General features: G+C 39.9%; 1 protein-coding gene across 3 annotated transcripts in view; it reads right to left on the bottom strand.

The window, feature by feature from the left end:
• Positions 1–15,764, bottom strand: part of ddah1 (dimethylarginine dimethylaminohydrolase 1) — a 109,462-nt gene that overhangs the window by 25,145 nt on the left and 68,553 nt on the right. For all 3 annotated transcript variants that reach the window (XM_088077525.1, XM_042514495.2, XM_088077524.1), the window contains exon 3: positions 2,512–2,611. In XM_088077525.1, the coding sequence (XP_087933651.1) occupies positions 2,512–2,611 (100 nt within the window). The remainder of the gene's footprint in view (positions 1–2,511; positions 2,612–15,764) is intronic.

The raw sequence follows: 15,764 nt of genomic DNA, 5'->3' as shown, positions 1-15,764 counted from the left end.
TGAAACCGATTTCAGCTGGAAGGAACGAGCACGTAGAGCCAGTGTCTAGAAACCCAATTAAGTGTACTATGCATTTTTCTTGTGGCCTGCGCAGCGTAGAAGAAACTGACCCACATTTTGACTCACTGCACGGCTTTACCCACGATTCTTTGCCCTCATCAAATGTTATTATGTGATGCCAGAGGAATAAGAGGCCCGTGGTGAGAGCCTGCACTACTGCTGATTTGATTTGACCCTGCAGTATGGTACATAACGTTTCTGCGACAGAATATTTTTTGGGAAACTCTGGTTAGTGGCACTGAGGCTCCAGGTCATCAAGGTCGCACAGAGAAATGTTTGCGTGGAGGATCACTGACATGAACTTACAGACACTCAACAGGCTGTGAGCTGAGACTGCAGAAGCTCACACTCTGCTATCACACTGCTCTCATATGCTTTCTATTTACAGTTATTTTCTCTTATTTGTACTTAATGAACCAGTACAAGCATAGTTTTTATAGTAGTGGATTACAGTAAAACCCAACTTTACACCCGACTGGTCAGTTGTCAATCTTCCCCGTGACCCTTTTCCCCCTGTTTTGAATCAGAGTGACACTTATTCCTGTAATTATTGTGTTAAAAGTAACACATTACCTGTCTTGAGATGCAAAAATAATGGATGAGATTGAGACAAACACAACATAAAGCATCCTGTCATAGGATTTTAACAGATTCCTGCAAGCCGATCTGAAACCTGTACATTATGTTACTGCTTAAAACTATTTTCTGTAATGGTTGGAGAATTTCTGCGTTTGTTTATGGCCATACAGGGAAAAATTTAAAGTACAACCCACGTCATTACTGACCTCAATCACTGAAGCGAGGTGGAAAAACATTTTTTTTGTTATGCTGCTCTAAAGAGCCAGATACTTATTGCAAAGGTTTACGCCAAAAATGTTACTTATCTGTGTGCTGACTGACTTAAAAGCATGCCATGCAGGACATCAAATTTTAAGCATCCGAGTTTATAAAAGAAATACTTAATCTTTGTTGACTGTGGGGAAAGCAATGTTCATTTGCTGTCACAATGTGAGCTGGTGTTTGAGAAAACATGGAGAAAAGCCCTCAGTGACTCAATGGCCTTTCCCTCGTTCCACTCACAAGACCAACTTTACAGTTTACAAGCTCCGAGAGCAGCAAAATCGGCAGTCTGTTACTTGATCCATCAAATACTCGATTGTGAGGGGTGTTATGTTCAATACAAAAAGAAATGATTGTTTCTCTTTTGCTTTATGTTCTGATTAAAATGAGGTGTATGAGCTATATAGCCTTGTTTTTCTGTGGATTTTGTTGTATTAGTATGAAAATGGTAGACATCAATGTTGAAATAAAGTTGCAAAACTCCTTGGTCTATGTTGAAGTAATAATCTTGACATAAGCCACTGACGAAAGCCCTTGTATTTGCAGTATTACAAACTATTTGTTTCAAACTATCTATTGTGCACAGTTGGTGACACACTGTCTTTTGCCCAACAGTGATTGGACCACCATAGAAGGCAGGTGGAGACAGACTCACTCGTGTGTGAACAGTGTACTATTTTTTAGGATCTCTGCTTGCAGTGCGACTGACCTCACATAGGTGACACTGTTCGGGTCTCTGGGAGGTGAGATCCAAAAACACTCCTGCATTTAATAGCAACTAAAACATCCTGGCACACATATACCTCTCATGTTTATATATATATGTATATTTATATATATATATGTAGGCATTTGACTTTGAAAAAATCCAGTTTGTAGGATTTTGTGAGATCTAGCAAAGATGTGGCAGAACTCAATTTTCTCCTGTGTACCCAGAAGGAGAACTATGAGCTTTGGATTGTCTATTTTGGGCTTCTGTAGAAACAACATAGGGAATCCGTGGAAGAGGACCCGCTCTGTATATAGATATAAACAGCTCATGTTAACGTAATGAAAATACAGCAAGTCTTATTTTGCTGTGATTATACAATACTGAAAACATAGTTATGAATATTATACACCATGTCTGCCAATAGGTGTCCCCAAATCCTACACACTGGACCTTTAATGCAGTGATAAAACCTGAGGATGCATTTCATAACAATATCGAAGCAAACACATTGCTAAATTTTAGGCTCCATTAAGCTACAAACTGACACAGATGACACTGTGCCACCTCTCAAGCTAGACGTAAAAGCAGACATTAACCTGACTCATCTTCATAGTTCCATGTACATATTTCATTTCTGTATAATCTAACATCTTGCAAAAGAATGCTAAATTAAAGCATGCTTGGGTGTTATAAATATATTTGGGTGTATTAAATGACTTTCAGAGCTTACAGAGGGCTTTACTACCATTTTATGCATCAGGCATGTGATGCCCCCCCCTTTAGGTAGAGTGAAAGCTACAATGTTTTTCATTTTTGTATAATCTTCCATATTTGGATGGCCTCAGGCTGCTGTTAAAAATTGTTTAACAAAATACAGTGATTGAGGGGACGTAGTTTACCTGTAAAAAGCACATCTCCTCCATCCAGTGTGGCGTTCTCATCTGTCATTTCTACAATGTTCACATTCAAGTCCTTCAGAGCGTCCTTCATTGCCTCCGTCTGGAAGAATCACAAGGACACAAACAGACATGTACTTAAAACATCTGCTGATATTAAACAAAAGATAGAACTGTGATGATGTGCAGTAAGCGACACCAACAAATGGTCCAAACCATCAGAATTTCCTATCTTCGGAAATATCATGATACGGTCCAGTTCTAATCAGACATCTGTAAACAAGATGATGAAAATCAGTTTGAGGATTTTCACTGGATTTCTGTAAGGCACAGTGTTTACCCAGACCTGAGATGGAGTGCACTGAAACAAAACCTTTTCTCCCCAACAGGTTGCGATGACATCATTTTAATGAGCCATGAAATGATGTCATTTTGGAGGAAGTACTTTAAAACATTTTACAAGGCAGTGGCTGTGGAAAAAAAGGTACGCCGAAGGACCAACACAAACTCTAAAAAAGCCTCTTCCTGTCCTCATGTTCTGGTTCAACTGTCTTTCGTATATTTATAGGAAGGAAGTGAAAGGATGGCTGCCGCCCGGACAGCATTAACATATATTATGAAACACATCTCCTGGATGGAAAATGAAAGGGCAAACCACATTACACCTGGATGTCCTCTCTGCTGAACTCGAACCTGAGGAAAGAGAAGGCCTTTTTTTGGCTGAACCTCTGCTGGTCTGCTTTCCTGTCTGACCGCCCAGTGTGATTTTACTGTCCTGTTTTTGGGGTTCCTGCGGGAGTACTTTCCAAGGCCAGTCATGTTAGCAAGAGCATCAGTGTTTCCATGAGCCCTATCTCACTATGACCTCAGCCTGCTCACTGTGCTTCTTGGCAAACACAATGCTCCTGCTTCTCCTCATATGTGGAAGGCCGAACCATGAGGTCATCCAGGTAGACTGCAATGCACTGCCAAGATGACACAATGAAGGCCTGCATACGCACACATTGTTACGTAACCATCCTATCCTGACGCGTAAATACATATATAACGGTATTCAATCCTACCTTGGACTGTATATTCATTTTGGAGGCTGCGATTTGTGGTACTGTTGATTTCTACTATAGTAAACTGTCAGGTATTTCTACTAATTTGCCCATCCTATTTATATCGATGACTACATTTACAAGCACACTAATAGTACTCTATTATTCAGAATATGACATTATCCCAAATTTTATTGAGGACTCTACAAAATAAATGAAAGAATCTGAAAACAATTAATGTTTTACAGTTTTCTTTAATTTGATACAGGTCATGTAGCATTTTCCGATTAAGACATGGGGGATAAGCCAGTATTATTTGGGTTTTAGGAACATTGAGGATGTATACAGCCCATTTTGAATAAACACCTCAACATTGATTTTATTTTATTTTTTAACAGTAAACTGAATATTATTTAGGCCAGGCTAAATAATAGAAACACTTCTCTGTATGATGCAATACATTTAAAATGAAAGTTGAATTAACAATTCTGAATTGAACAGTAAAACATTCACAAGGGTCTGATTTATTGCACAACTGCTGTTTTAGACGGCATGAGCTTTAGCTAGCTAAACTGGCAACTGAGTGTTTATTCAATAATGACATTTGTTCAGTTTTATAGCTGTTTGTTTGGATGACTGTTTCTTTAAATGCCCTTATGACCACAATGGCACCTTCCCAATCTTTTCACTTTCCAGAAAACAGACAGTGTAATCCCACAGAATAATCAAACTTTCCTCCTTAATGTTTCATTTTCACTGCAAGAATTCTGCTTATCTTTTTACTTCAGTTAACCAGGAACAACACAGCGTTCTTCCAAGAAACTGGGTTCACGGATTCATTTGTGGTTTCTTAGATTCTGAGGAAGCAAACAGTCCAGATGATTTAGGCAGAACTTGTGCTTTGGATGTTTGTTCGTCATATGTTAAGTTGTCTCTGTGTCCCACTATTTCGGAATCTTAGGCGGGCCCAGCAAAGTAATTCCTGCTCAATCACTGAGTCATCATTTGCAAGAAATCCTCAGTCACCTCAAACATTTCATGTATTAACAAAGACGTTTTCTGCGTGTCTGTGCCCATCAGCGAGGCCAGATTTGCATAGCAAAGCTGGAGAGATTATTATTTTATACCCTGCACTGATTATATTGAGTACACAATTAAAATAACATGTAGGAGATACACCTCTCCTCACATGGCCATACACATTTTACACACTGCACTGTGTCTCCACCATCATTATCAGCCACTTGTTTTTCCTCAATTCCACCACCACACTACCACACTGGAGCCTCCACTATCACAGCGGTCGTCTGCCCAGGAATCTGCAGGACCGTATGAAGCAGCTCTTTACCTCAGCTCTCTGGCATTTCCTCTGACATCACTTGTGGTGATGTGACCCAAAGGGTGTTTAGCCCCCCCCCCCCCCCCCCCCCCCACCATGTGAAACGTAATGGCCCCTAAACATAGACAAAAGTGTGATATCCGCTCCGTCTGCTGAGAGTGTGTGTGTGGTAGAGAACATTAATTAGGCTGTCTAACTGTGTTAAAGTTCCTGAGATGTTATGTTCCTGAGAATGGTGGGACAGACATGTAGACATACGCATACATGGACGACTGGACGGACAACCGGAAAACTATGCCTCCCGCCATGGCTGTCACCAACAGTGTGGCCTGAAAATGTAGCTTGTGAAATTAGATGAAGGATTAAGCGCACATACTAAATGAGATGTGGACAAAGCACAAACACTTGGTTTGAAAAATAACTACAACAAGCTACATTTGAAAAATATTATGAATTAATAACATGTTACAACATTTTTTGTGTGGTTCCTTCCACTAAAATATGCAAACTAGGGAGAAGATTGAGCATCGTGATGTAATGGTCTTGCGTATACAGTTGGTGGACGGTCAGGCATGCAGTGACTACACAAAGATAAACTGCACACTTACTGTAATTTGTCACTACCTATAATTAGGGCTGCTGCCCAAAATCTGCAAGAAAAACTAGAATTATCACAGGATTAAAATGCTCACAAAGCAGACCTTTTGTAATATTAATCTGTGGCTTTAGAGCCAAGTGACTGAATCTTTTAGTCTATTCCAACATCAGTTAGTTGGATTTAAGGCACTTTTTGGGCACATCATTTTATTTTCTGGGTATTGACACCAAAAGAAATCACTAAATATATTTTATTATAATAAGAATTGGTCCATTTTTGCCTATAAAAGCATGCATTCAAAGTCCTAAACAGTCCAATGGAGGAATCAGACTGCACAGTCTTCTCCAGGTCTTGCACAGGGAAAAGAGAACGCTACATGGCACTGCATCTCATCCCAAATGATTCATCATTTGCTTGTGATCCAGGGACAATGCGGGACTTATTGGAACAAATCTTGTTTGTGCTGGAGGTACTCAAAGACCACAGTGACCATAAAGGGATGCACCTGCTCAGCTACAATCTTCTCATAGGCTGTGGTGTTTCAAAAACTCTCAGCTGGCACCAACAGGCCTAACGCAAGCCAAGAAAACCCTCCTGACACCATCGCACCTCTGACCCGCATTCTTCTTGAAGTTAATGGCACATTTGGACGCTACCATCAGCATGTTGTAGCAGAAACAGGGATTCACTGAAGCAGATAAGCTATATAGTTGTGCATAGTTGGCAGGACTGCACATTTCTTCTGCTCTCACACATGCTTTAAAGTTCAATTGGGATTTTGCTCTGACACAGCTCCTTGCAATCATTGATATCTCAAAATATTATATCTAACAGTTGTGGGGAAAAACGTTTTCCATTTTCATCCATTTGACCCCATGATATCACCAGCTGAATTGATGATCACTTCTCTTCTTTGTTAGCCGGTTTCCCCTGCATCAGTCTAATAAAATGAATTCTTGTTATGCTATAGGTTGTGGCAGGGCTGTAATCATGATTGACAAAACAATTAGCATGCCACAGCAAGGCCTAAACAGCTCCCCACAGATACACTGCTAATTACAGCAGATTAAGTCAATGTTTTCTCATGTGATTCATACTGCATTTACAGAAGAGTAAATCCATCAGCGGTACGGTTGCGAATTTCAGGTCCATCAATCATTTAGTCAGGTATGTCTTTGACAACTTTTTTGCTTTGTGGAAGCTAAAGTGCTCATTATCTTTGTCACAAAAGGCGGCATTTAGTTGAGGTTAATGCACTGTCAAGTTGTGGTAGCCTTAAGCATAAAGGTTTGACATTTTACTCCTTGCATGTCTGTAAAAAAACACTAAGACCAACTAACATCGGGCTTTTTAATGTGATGGGAAAGGTTGCAATCAGCACTCACACCCCTGTCAAATGACTTTGCAGTAGTCATGGGTATTTAACAGCTCCAGCTCTGATCGGAATTGATGGAAATACAACGCAGGGGTGAACAAATTTGAGCCCCCTTTACTGGTGAGATATACTGATGTGGTGGTAATCATCTTTAAAGAAAACTACGTACATGTGCTAATTTAGGAGTAAAGGGGGTATAAGCGAGGCTAATGGTCCCTCCTTTTTCAGACTGTGTGCTAAGCTAAGCGCTACTGGCAGTAATTGAGAGTAGCATTGATATTTGTATCTAACCTTAGGCAAGAAAGCAAATAAGCACAACAAACAATTCCTTTCACAGGCGCAGACATTTCAAGTTTCTTTTTTGTCCAACTACACCATCTTCAGTATCTCCATCTCTCCTTTCTGACCCTTTTTCTCTTCTTCAACTTCTTCTCTGTCTTTCTTTCTTTCCTTGTCTCTCACATTCCCTCTATTCTCTTCAGACCCTCGTGGCGGGGTCAAGAATGCTCCTACAGTAGCTTTTCCTGCAGAGTGGCCTATTATCTCTCACTGTGAGGGACATCCAATACCCCATCCTGCCTTGGTGCCAGCTCCCTATGCCAGCACCTCATTCTCCTCTCCCTCCATCCCTCTGTGCTCCTCTCTTCTTCTCTCCTCTCTCCCCTTTTCCCCCTGAGTGCTTGGCCAAGCGACATGCTGTTAGCCAGCACCCTGCTTTGAATGAAAAAGGCCTTTTAAAATTCATTAGGGGCTGACGGCTCTGAGACCCAGTCGGTCTGCCTGCCACATTCCTGCCGTTCCAGCACAGGACAGGGGAGACGGAGCAGAGAGAACAGCCTTTTATTTGGGCCTTTTTATGGACCCCTTCTCCATTCTCTCGCCCCTGGTACCCGTTGATATCGCATTCTGCTAAAGAGGACCATCAGTCTGATAGAGCACAGTGCATTTGGAAAGGGAATAGAGTGCACAACAATAGCATTCCTGAAGGTCATCCTAGCCTCCCTACACCCGGCAACAGAGTCCCACGCTCCAACATAATGGGGACACAGCATTCCTCCAAGCTTCACACGCAAGGAGTTCAACCTCTTTAAATGACAGTTATCAGCTGCAGTTTTTGAATGTATAAAGCAGGCTACAAAATCAGTGGTATACTGCAATACATTTTGGTTGGTAAAGACAAAAAAGAGGACATTAAGCAGTAAATTTGTCACAATTGATAAAACTGATATACACCTGTGTGAATATACACACATTATAAAGAAAACGCTCTCTGAAAGGGTACCATAGTCTCCAAAAGTTTGTGAATCACTAGCTTTTTTACACATCCAGCAGACACAGAACAACATTAACAATCATCTGAAGTAGGGGTCAAAAGATTACTGGCCCAGCCAATTATCTGTATGGGCGTTTTATTGTAATGATTGTCGTTAAAATGAATAAATGAAAAGGTGTGCGTATTACACTCAACCAACACCATAGAAGGCAGTCTGCAATATATGCACTATATGCAATATAACTATTTTTATTCATTCATTTTTTTATTTAAATTTTCACTAAACTTTATGAAAAAAAGTTGCACGGAACTTGCTGTATAGGATGTTGAAAGCTTCCGTTTTGATTAAATATTTGCTAAAGGCTACAATGTTTTGTGTTGGATTTTGTTATATTCTAAATTCTAAATTTCGACAGAGATATTTTTGTTTTTATTGTACATGCATATCGGTTCCAAATATTGGTTATCTGTCTCATAAAGTACTAATAATCCATATCTGTATCGGCACTGAAAAACTAATATCGGTCAACACCTAGTCTGGAGTCCTGTTTCTGGCCACTTGGCAAATATGATTCCAACAACTGACCGATCTTAAGTCCTGCCACCCTTATTTATAGTTTGTCTGACATTTTAGCCTTAAGAAGCAAACAGCAGGGACTACAGTATGCAATGGAAGGATATATTCACAATGTTAAAATTTATGGTGAAGGCAAAACAAAGTGAATTGAGGCTTCTGATCTTAACAAAAAAGACACTGAAAGACTGAGACAGAGGATGACAAAACATCAGTCAATGCTGCTCCTGCAAAGTAGTCTAGGTATTTATTACTTAATCTTAAGAATATGTCTGCATCCAGCCTATTTGTCATTTTCCAAATCTCTTTAATGTTACCACAAAAATAAAGAGGACGCGAACCTGGCTGACATTGTCTATCTGACATTAGGCTAACACCTCTGTGGCTATACATTAGCTAGTTACTTAGCTAGCATTTTGCTAACATTAGCTAACTTAAGATGTGACTTTATAAAATGTAATATGTCTTTGAGGACAGTGACAGAGCCCTAGCCACATCTTTTAACTATCTTCAAAATTTGGTTTTGTTTTCAACATTTTAACTTTATTTCTGTTTTGGTCTCTACCAAATCCTGAGGGATGCTATGTTCGACTGCTAGACTGTGACTTTGCCTGTCTGCTGTTTGGTGTTGGGCAGTGTACAATGTAGTGTACAGTGGTTTTATGAGCCTGTCTTTTTTTCCCAATTTAAAGTAGCAGCCCATAGCTAGAAATGGGTGATGGCTGATAGGACCGATGAAAGTGAATCAAAACAGCAAATTTCAGGGCTATAAAACCAAAAAACTGCGCTGACAGATGCTATGAATTTCTGTAAAGGTCAAACGAACAGTAGAGCTGAGTGATATTTCTTGTCATCACAATAAGCGACCCATCTCACACTACACAAAGTCATTTACCCATTGTTACCTCCGCCCAGAAAGTTATGTTTTAGTTGGTTTGTCTGTTTGTCAGCAGAATTATGGAAAAACTGCTCGTGCAATATTTTATAAAACTTGATGGGCCAGTGCAGCATGTGCCAAGGAAGAACCCACTAAAATTTGAAGCGCATCTGAATCACAGGACCACAAGGATACACAAATTAGTTTTTCCTTTTGTTAACATTATAAAAAAGGGCATTGGGCCTTGGCAGAGGTCTGAGCTCTCCTAGTGCCCTTCTGGTTAATATAAAAAGTATTGCAGCTTTAAGGCCTCTATTGGAATATGAAAATGACTCAAAAACATAAACAAATAGCAAAAAGTTGCCATCTAATGATTCAAAGAATCATGTGGACAAACAAAGGGAAAAAAAGTGATTTGCTTGTGTTGACAAAAGGGCATAAGTTTGAACAGTGAGTCTTGTGCGTCATAGGGTTTGGCTGGCCACCCAGGACACAGATGATGATCGGAACAGATAGCAAAGGCCTAATGCAGACTGAGGAAAGTTCAAAGACCAGTGGAATACAGAATGGGAATAATGGCTGCATTTCAGGGCAATCGACCAAGCGGAATTTAACATAAATGCACAAACCTCATTAGCTATGCAGGAACAAGCTGGATAAGGCTATCTGGACCTTTCAGGTATTAAGTATTTGACGTCATGCAGGAAGTGGAGAGATGATTCCCTTTGTTTGCAGAGAGCAGTAAGAGCGATTAAATGGCTCATTTATAGATTTGTCAAAGGTTTGCCAGGGGCAGCGGTTTCACTGAGTGCTTCTTTAGAAAGAGCGCCTGAAGGCTTGAATAAATGGCAGCCATGAGGGGAGAAATCTGCAGAGGCTTTAATAGGGTTATGACTATTGTTGCATTCATACACATCTTATACTCTATGGCATGGCCACACATCCACACAAACAGACAGGAACACTTAACACATAGAGGATGCACACAGAAAAAAATGTGAAAGTGTGCAGGTCTCTCATCGGAAATCAGTACTTAATGATTTCCTTCCAGTCACTTTCACAGAAACCGTAATCACATAGGACACACAAAGCACTCATACATGAGTCACACAGGTAGTTGCATAAATGGAAAAAGGCCCCAGTCTGATGCTGTCATGGTAGTCAAATATTGCATTCCTAAAGGCAACTAACTTCAAGGGTTTGCACTGTCACAGCCTGTAACGAAAGTATGAAATGACAACAACTCATTTAGTGGCAGCCAAGAGCAAACAAACCCTCCGTGGCCTGTCCTTGTGTTATCCAAACAAATCCTTGGTGTATGTTGGAACATACCTGTGGTTAACCAGGCTATGACATCCTCCTTGCCCCCAATCAGCTTTAGGATTACATAAATGTTGAGAAGTAGGTCAATGGGAAGGCGTGCCATGCACAGTTAACAGTAGCAGATCTGGAGACCCTCGCACCACAGCGACCACAAGGATCTGGCAGGCTGCCCCAGTTAAAAAAATGAGCTGTTTCAGTCGAACCGACTGCACTTTGAGACTGCTTTCACTTGGGGCTCCCAGGATATCAGGGCTGCGAGGAGGAAAATGCCACATTACAGTCCCGCTTGGACACATTTACAGCCGTCTGTATGGTGAAAGATAGCAACAAGGCCAGGATTACACAAATCATTAGAAAAGAGAGCGAGGGACAAAGTGAAAGTGCAGGGCATTTTGTCTCTGAATGTTAAATGGGGTGTCTTCGGCTTTGTAAGAGCATATATGGACAATGTATGAGAGGTAATTGCACTTCAGAGAGCTGAGAAAGGCTGCTGTAGCCTTCATGTAATTGCACATAAAAGTGTGGATGGCGGGCTGTGTAGAGACTCATTAAGCAGATATAAAGACTTCTGCATAACTACTTTTCTATTAATGCTCTAGCAGCTCTTCATTAGCGACTCTTTTTATTATTCTAAATCGGAAAATTGAAAGAGAATACTAAAATTACATCTCATCATGAATCTTTCAATGAACAAGGATCTCAGTTTGGTTGCTGGAGTGATGATACTAATACTCAATAACAAGCAAGGTTCTCACAGCTTAAGGCAGGTTAGATTTGAGATTTTTTAAGATGTTTTTAATGCTATTCAGAATTTAATTTAAAAATTAAAAAATGTGCAGTAACTAAAATGAAAGAAAAAGACATGAACTGACATAAATCACTCAGGGTTAAGGTCAACAATCCAAGTTAAAAAGCCAGACAATCTACTTTAAATGTTGAAAAAAAAGAAAGAAAATGAAATCTTCCTTCTAACCTGATCTGCATGACATAAATACAAGAGGCATTTAGTCAATTATTTTAAAAATAGATATTACCAATTATTTTGAAATTTTACAAAGCCACGTTAGAAAAAAAAGATTCATAATATCCTACTTCCCATATCTGCCCATTTTAAGACTTCTGGAAAATTAATTAAGGGTATTTTAATGCCAATTAAGGCCTTATTTTTAGATGTATTAATTTAATGCTTTTTAATACTTTTTAAGTATTTGCTGGGACCCTGAACAAGAAACTAGCGTATAATTCTTATGAAAAGGTTTTACCAAGGGTTAAAAAAAGAGACTGAAGCAACTGAAGGATCTAGGTCGCTTTTTCTAAATGAATTTTAAGGCTGAGATGATCATTAAACCTTTCACATATCCATGTTGATTTGCAGTCTGTAACTGATAAGTCTTATAACTACAGGTTAAAGGAGGTTCTTAGAAATGATCACAGATTAAAGAGTACCTCTGTTGAATAAGGCTTGTTGAATCACTCTTAGATAACACTCTTTTCCTCTGAGATCATCTGTTACCAGGAAAGAGGACCCTGCACATTTCTGAGCAGGACAGTAAACACATCGGGAAATAAAAGTAACTGTCAAATGTATAGTGGGAGAGGAATTATTGAAAAACTTCATTAATAAAGGAGGAGTGACTTCAGTCCTGTACTGTATAACACCTCCCTGGTCCCACAGAGAGACACACAGGCAGAGCCGAGCACTGCAAAAATAAACAGAAATACGAGTCCGTCCCAGAGCAAATAAAGCGCTTGCTCCAATCAGTGGGGCTGTAAAAAATGTGTCTGCTGCCTACCTCTCACTGTGACGGCTCCACAAATACAGGAGAGCTGCAGGCTAGGAACTGTTGGAGAGCAGAGAGATGGAGGCTGTTGGTTACGAATGGACATGAGCCTCCACCGTGGGGAAAAAGCAGAGGGGGCTTCAGTAAATACATCTCAACTTGGCACTGCCTCCTTCGTTTATTGGGTTTGACCCCCACAGACTGGACCTCTATTCCCAAACAAGGGGAAAGCCAATAAACTCACCTACCTCACAGAGAATTACAGTTTGCCTTTCCTCGGCTGCATTGGTCTGATAAAATTAATATCGCATCAACCACTATGTAAAAATGTATCTATCAAAGCTGGGAAGATTTACTACACATTACACTCAGAACCCAGAATTCAAGCTTTTTTAGGAAAAAAAAAAGTATTTGGCAACCTCCGCAAGCACTGCTGCAATGCAGGATGGTTTGACGGCAGCAATGGTTGTTTGTACTCAAGACGAACAGCTTGCATCGCCCTCCAGGTCGCTCTGCTCTATACCACCGACAAGCAGCGCTAATAAAATGCTTTTACGACCACCATTTCCTGTGTTGTATGACATCAATTGGGAAAAAAGTGAAATATTCCAAGATTGGAGGCCTAATGTACACACTGTGAGTACTAGCTCGGTTAGAGGTCGTTCCACTTTCCAACATTTTTAAGAAGGGCTATAAAGCTCCTCAGGTCTTCTCTGATAAACTAAGGTTTACACTTGAGATGTTTACCTGATGTTATTATCCAAAGCAATAAAACACTAATGGCCAAATCAGTGAAAAGACATATTTCAACATTACGGCAAGCCATATAGAGAACAACAAACAGAGAAAAGAAGCTGCATGGACTTTCCTCTTCCTCTATTTTTTTTTTCCTCGAGGGAAACCTAATTGGAAACCCTACTCACTGTAACCTTTGGCCTACCTGGGCCGAAAGACACCGAACTACCCACACTTTAAGTAAAGGGTGAACAGGCTTAGAGTTCAGGGTGAGCACCTTGTGTATGTCAGTCACTTCATGTGCAAAGTACAAAGTCTGCTTGGGAGCAGAAGGCTATATAGCACTATAGTGTCCATAGTATTTAAAGAACAATATCGGAGGATTTCCATGTTTTGAATGTATTTTCCAAACATTAAGCCATCAGTTCCTTTGCATTCACTCATGAACAAAATGAAAATGTAGTATGGGACATTGAAATTTATTTGGATTGTGTAATCCATCACACTAAATATCAAGGGCTGCCATTGCTTTTGTTTGAATGACAATCTTTTTCTGGTAATAAGCTTAAAACCTTTTCAAATCATTCCCTATTCTGTTAACTGATTTCCATAATGTACAGAAATTAATATAAGCAAAACATATTAAAAAACTAAATAAATGGTTGGCCAAAATCAAGAGAAGACATGATTTGTAGTTTAGGGACTTATTTATGCTAAACATTAGATATGTATACAGACGCGGATGGAGCCTTCTGTTCATGCTCTGCATTCATTTCATTCATATTTTGCACATTTTCTGAAAGCTTACAGATATAGAAACCACGGGGGCAGTGTGGCATAGTTCAAGGATGATAAGATCATGGGAAATGACAAAGATATTAAAAAAAAAGAAAAAGCAGAACAGAACATATCTGTAATATACTGAACATAATTCTTAAGTCAGATCCACCCCTCGCTCCTCTAAAGCTCCAACTACTCATCCAAATATGGTCACTTGTGGCATCAAAATCCAAGATGGCAACAGCTGAAATGCCGTACTCGAGTCTTCAAAATGATAGTCCACAAACCAGTCGCTGATGTCACAGTAGCTACATCCATTATTTATACAGTCTATGTAAGAAAGGCATGGCAGTATGGGGACAGTGACGTTTACAAATTTGGAAATGGACATATCAATTTTTGTACATAAAGGAGCAGAAATGAGCTCTAAGGAGAAGTTTGCGTTAAATTACAAAATTACATATGTTGCCAGTGGCCAAAAACCAAATGTGATTGGATTTTTATTTGAGGGGCTCGAGGCATTTAAAAAAATACATGAAACAAAAAGAAAAGCAATGTCTCTCAAGAATCAATAACCTAGTTACTGCAGATAATCCACAGAGCTCACTGTTTGCATCAGAAAAACTTTCTACTGAAAAATTATGAAAACTATGAAAACTGCTGATGTGTTCAGTGGATTATCCTGAGCAACAGGGACCACCTACTAACCTATAGGCAAATAAAACCATAACTATCTGAACGTCTTTATACAACTAGAGTTAACTCAAGACAAATAAGGTCTAGTTCTATGTAAAAAAAAAAAAAAAAAGACCAAAAAAACCCACTTCAATGAATTTTTACAATCTGGACACGTGACGTCTTCTTAATTTGGATAAGAAACACCTCCACAAGAAAAAAAATGAGGAAATGTGTCCAGTGAGCGAAACAGCCCTTTGATGGAACTAAAACTTGCAAAAACAGTGGAATGTCCCTTAAAGGTTTTGAACAAAGTGCGGGCTGCCTGAAATTTCCAGAAGCTGTTGTTGAACAACTAAATCAGACTGTAGTGAAAAACATTCGGAAACAGAATGAACTTATATAAGATGGTAATATGCTTCAGCAGGCATCTGCCAGGGAGGTTTTGCTGAAGTACATATGGTTTAGGATTGACAACGGGAACTTAAAGTTAATGGAAAGTGGAATGCCTGATAACTGTCACCAAAAGTCATTTCCCATAACCTTTCAGGCTTTCCAAGCGCTGCGGTAAACCGACTCCTATTACCCCTACAGAATCAAAACTTGGCATGCGTGTCACGTGTACCAAAGATGATTCAATTGAGACGACTCGAGGAGGAATCCCCATTGTGTTTGTTTTTTTATCCCAGGGGTTGAGGCCCCTGGAAAGCCAAAGTGAAAATACCCAGAGCTCCCACATATTTGAGCTGTTTCAACATCTGTGAGGCCCAAGGTGTGCCACAGAATGGAATGTCCAACCAAACACTCTTTGCAAAGGTTTGTCTGGATTTATGTGGCTCGGGGCCTGACCTACCGTGGCTTTTTCAGGGGAGGAGAAAAGATA

Source organism: Plectropomus leopardus, chromosome 5 (assembly GCF_026936395.1).
Source record: "Plectropomus leopardus strain MGB_pleo_1.0 chromosome 5, ASM2693639v1, whole genome shotgun sequence".
NCBI classification, from domain to species: domain Eukaryota; kingdom Metazoa; phylum Chordata; class Actinopteri; order Perciformes; family Serranidae; genus Plectropomus; species Plectropomus leopardus.
This window is presented reverse-complemented; position numbering and strand designations above follow the sequence as displayed.